Raw genomic sequence first — 4338 nt, 5'->3', positions numbered from 1 at the left:
AGGTATGGCAGGTACCACGGCATACACAAACATGCACACCTCTACTCACACAAATGCGTTTCTCCCTTCCCCTCTTCATGTGGTGCTGTATGTGTGTGTGTGTGTGTGTGTGTGTGTGCGCGCGTGCGTGCCTGTATGAGTGAGTAACTGTGTTGTGATTGTAGGAAACAGTGAGAACTCATACATGGATAATTGATTTGACGCCGAATGTGAACACTGCTAAAATGTTCTCTCTTATTTAGCACCCTATGGGTTTTTTTTAAAGAAAAATAAAAGACAAAAAGACTCGTCTTCACATTACCTCCACAGTCACGTTGGTAAACTGTCACATGTGTTGTCAGCAAATTTGCACATTTGGAGCTAATGAATTTGTTTCACCTATTATCACAAATGCAAATTTGTGTTGAAGCCTGTGTGCCTACTGGAGTGTGTGCTTTTGGGTGTGTGTGATAAGTGTTTCTCTAGATTTTGACATTTCAATCTATTTGGAGTGTAGGCCTATCCTACATATTTCCATGTGTTTCTAAATGAGTGTTTTCTGCTTATTCAAATGTATTCAGAGAACTACACCTGGGTCAACAGTTTGAAGCGAATTAACAATTAATATGGATAAGTTCAGTTTTGTCACTATTTAAGGAAGCTAGCTTGGTCTTTGAATGGTGGTCTTGGGGGACCCCCACTATATAAATTGAGGTCCCCCATTTATAATGAAATGTGGTGCTGGGCTGAATCATAGCCGGAATCTTTACTCATTATTATTAATTGTCCAAAATATTGTCTTTGATGTGATGAAACCACAGCTTCCAAAACATTTTCAAATGACAATAATGAGGATACATCAAAGAAAAAGTAGGCTACAACTATACATGTTTGCCAAGTCCCTTGGCCCTGTGCTCTCAAATACCGTTGCTAGTGACTATCACAGCTGTATCTCCGCACACGTAGGCTACACTATATTGATCTATTGATGAATTGCTCAGGCACATAAGCATGTCTGATGTCTGTCTCTATAGTAACCGATACACTATCTCATCAGGGGCTGAGACAAATCTCTCGCATCTTGAAGGCAAGCCTACTCACCGCAAAGCAGCTGCATCCAGGCGCACGTCTTGTAGACTGTGGCGGTGTTGCAGAAGAAGAAGAGCGCCATGCAGGCGATGCAGGTGAGGATGAGTACCATGGACATCAGCACGAAGAAGGACGCTGCTTTGAAAGCGCCGGAGGGGATGGAGGCGAAGTCGGAGAAAGTCCCGTAACACCTGAACTCGCGGTTGGAGGTCCCTTCACCCACGCAGTAGTGGAACAAGCCAAAGTACCCGGCGTGTGGCGTGTTGACGCTGTCACCGATCCAGTAGGGCTGAATGAACACCACCACATTGATGATGGCAAAGCAGATGGTGAAGATAGCCCACAGGACCCCGATGGCCCTAGAGTTCCGCATGTAGTTGTCATGGTAGATCTTGGAGGCTTCTTGCGATGGCAGCATCTTTACTCACCGGAGTCTTACCCTCTGTTGATCTTTTTACTCGTTAGCTTCTCGACTCTATCTCCCCCTATCTTCCTCACCGGTGCCCCCAAATTGCGTGGATGCTAAGGACCCTGCGGTTGGAAGAAATGGAAGGAAACCTGCTAATTATACATAGGTGGACAACATATTCCGGCAAAAGTATGGATATAGATCCCTGTTCTAATGTTGACTAACATGCCATTAATCCGTCTTGGATATGTAGTCACCTATAAGCGTGATTTTTAAAATTCTGTCCGATTCCCACTCCTCCTCTCACTGGCCAAGGAAACCGTAAAGGCGACCAAGATCACATTGCAAAAAATGCAGTGGTCATGACAAAACTGACAAGACGCATTTTCTTGCTTGTTCTCCTCAGTCTCTGTATTAATAATGTATCCACTTTCGCCTCCCATCAAAACCGCCGCTTCAGAGGGCACGAGATGCGCTGTCGGCTCGCTGATGATGGATCAACCGATACGGGGATCTCACCGGAGCATCCAAGAGGCGCGTCTGGTCGTGTAGGCTACCAGATTATGTCAGTTCGACAAGAAAATCTGGGTATACCTCAAATCTGAAGAGAGAAAGAAATGTTGACTCGTTTCTCCCCGCTAAGTGCTGTTTTGACCACAGCCACCGATTCTCGTCCTCTCCTTTCCTCTCCTCCCGTCGCTCCCCCGCGCGCTCACGCTCTCGGGGATGTTCAGCGCTGGCGTTGGCTTGGCTGGCGCGCGCACGGTTTGGGTATTGCAGAAATCTGAATTGCTTGCACACCGGCAACGACCATCCATCAGTCACCCGGTCACCCCAGAGCTCTCAGTTCCACAACCCCAATATTAGAACGAAGCCAAGTGCCAACAGTAACTTTTTCAAGTTTACAAATGGGCACTTTTATTCTTTGGCTGTCGTCTGTTCTTTAGAATCGTGGCAATAGAGCACATTTAGACGCATAACCCTTGGATATGCATCCTTTGATGATGAAAAACAATGCATGGTAAACATCTCAAGAAAACCATCATAGCATAAACATAAGCCTACTATTTTATCTTGGCGGAAAAAAGAAGAGAAAAGATACAATAGGCTACTACAACAGTTCAGCAGTGAAGGCCTGAAACTAGCCTAAGGGCAGTCAAGCATAAATAGCCAATTAAACTAATTTGTAAACATTTAGGTGATTATGCAGTGGCTGTCTGTAGACATCCCAGACACTGTTAATAAGCAGCGCCTTCAGTACAGAGTCTTGCACACTTCCTGATCAAACACTGTGAGCAATGGTCAGTTGCATGCATGGATAAGTTAACACACTGATGCAAATGCTCAAGGCTATAAATAACCCACATAGTTGGTTAGTCAACACAGAGTGCTGGGCTTCTCTTGACGCCATATTAATTCAATCTTTCATGAGGCACTAAATGGAAAACTTATTTTAGGGCACACACCCAAAGAAACTCTGATAGGCTACTTTAATGAAATATTAACAATTGCTAACTATGGCAAAACAGTCAAGGTTTAACAGGTTTTTCAAAGTTTTTTCAAACTACATTTTGAAGTATATTTAGGGTCAGTGGCGTGCTCAGTCCTCTTTGTTCTTTAGATGTGTTGATCGTTGTTGGGTGCTCTTTGGTCCGGTAAATAGTTTGTGTAAGAAAAAAGAGAAAAGAATTCTCTACGACCAAGGCACTCCACTTTTTGAAGTGTAGAGAAACACATGCACAGTTTTCTATTACACAGGCATAATTCCCTTGTTTTGCAAAAGATACATTGCACATTGCTTTTGATACTTATGTACTCCCTGCAAAACTGTTAGCCTGATGCAACCATGGCCTGTGGCACTTTGTGATTTGCTGTTCACATGCAGCCATAACATTGCCTCTTATCAGCACCAATCTTTATGAGGATATTTGTTCATCCTTTTGTTACCACAAAACGCACAGCAAAGTTGGTGAAAAACCAATCCAAAGAGCAGTACAATGTATTGCTGCTGTGTGATCATAAAAATGTTCTGAAAGCATTTCTTACATTTTTGTTTGGTGGTCCATCTGCACCTGGTCATCAGACACTAGTCTATAAAACTTTAAATTCAAAATTAATTTGAGAGAGTATTAGAAAGTTGCAGATTCTCATACTTTTGAGTGAGGGTGTGATATTTATTTGTTTATTTAACTCTTCAACATGCAATGCAACCTCTGCTTGAACTGAGCAGAAGTGAATGGATTAGCTGTTCTCATTTTGTTATTATCATTAATCCTTCAGGGTTTTTTTATTTATTTATTTATCTATTTATTTTTTTAAGTACATTTATTGTGCTCTCAGTGGGTGACACATTTCCTTCAAACACCTTTTCTATACCTGCTGAATAACATGGCTACATAATTTAAAGAAATCATTATAGGTGTGTTCTGAATAGGCTACTGTATTTTGTTGATTCCCAACATCTCCACAGACTGAAGGACCAGCTAAAATGGCTATAGTGAACACTTCAGCATGTTCATCAAACAAAGTCTGCAATAATAAATGTGAAAACACAAGCAAAAGCAAATTCAGTTGGGAAAAATAAATTCCCGGGCACAGCAACAATGTTTTTTTTTTTTATTATTCACTCTGTCTACACAACAGCGCATATCTTACCATCACACACACACACACACACACACACACACACACATAAAATAATTGTGTTTAGACATATTTATGTTTGTCACACTATAGGAATATAGACTTAACTAAATGGAATTGGCAACAGAAAACTATTTACAGCATAAGAGGTATCCGGAAGTGGTTAATTTTAAGACAAGGGGAGGCGGTGTTGATCATGTGACTGCTACATCTTCCTG

At 42.0% G+C, this 4338-nt stretch overlaps 1 protein-coding gene across 1 annotated transcript in view; it reads right to left on the bottom strand.

The window, feature by feature from the left end:
* lhfpl4a (LHFPL tetraspan subfamily member 4a) overlaps window positions 1-1546 on the bottom strand; it is a 33627-nt gene extending 32081 nt beyond the window's left edge. The window contains exon 1 of the mRNA XM_062545269.1: window positions 1081-1546. Coding sequence (XP_062401253.1) covers window positions 1081-1486 — 406 coding nt within the window. The 5' untranslated portion in view covers window positions 1487-1546. The remainder of the gene's footprint in view (window positions 1-1080) is intronic.
* Between the last annotated feature and the right edge of the window lie 2792 nt (window positions 1547-4338).

Source organism: Sardina pilchardus, chromosome 9, assembly GCF_963854185.1.
Source record: "Sardina pilchardus chromosome 9, fSarPil1.1, whole genome shotgun sequence".
Classification (NCBI taxonomy): Eukaryota; Metazoa; Chordata; class Actinopteri; order Clupeiformes; family Clupeidae; genus Sardina; species Sardina pilchardus.
The sequence above is the reverse complement of the archived record's forward strand: the minus strand, read 5'-3'. Positions and strand labels throughout refer to the sequence as shown.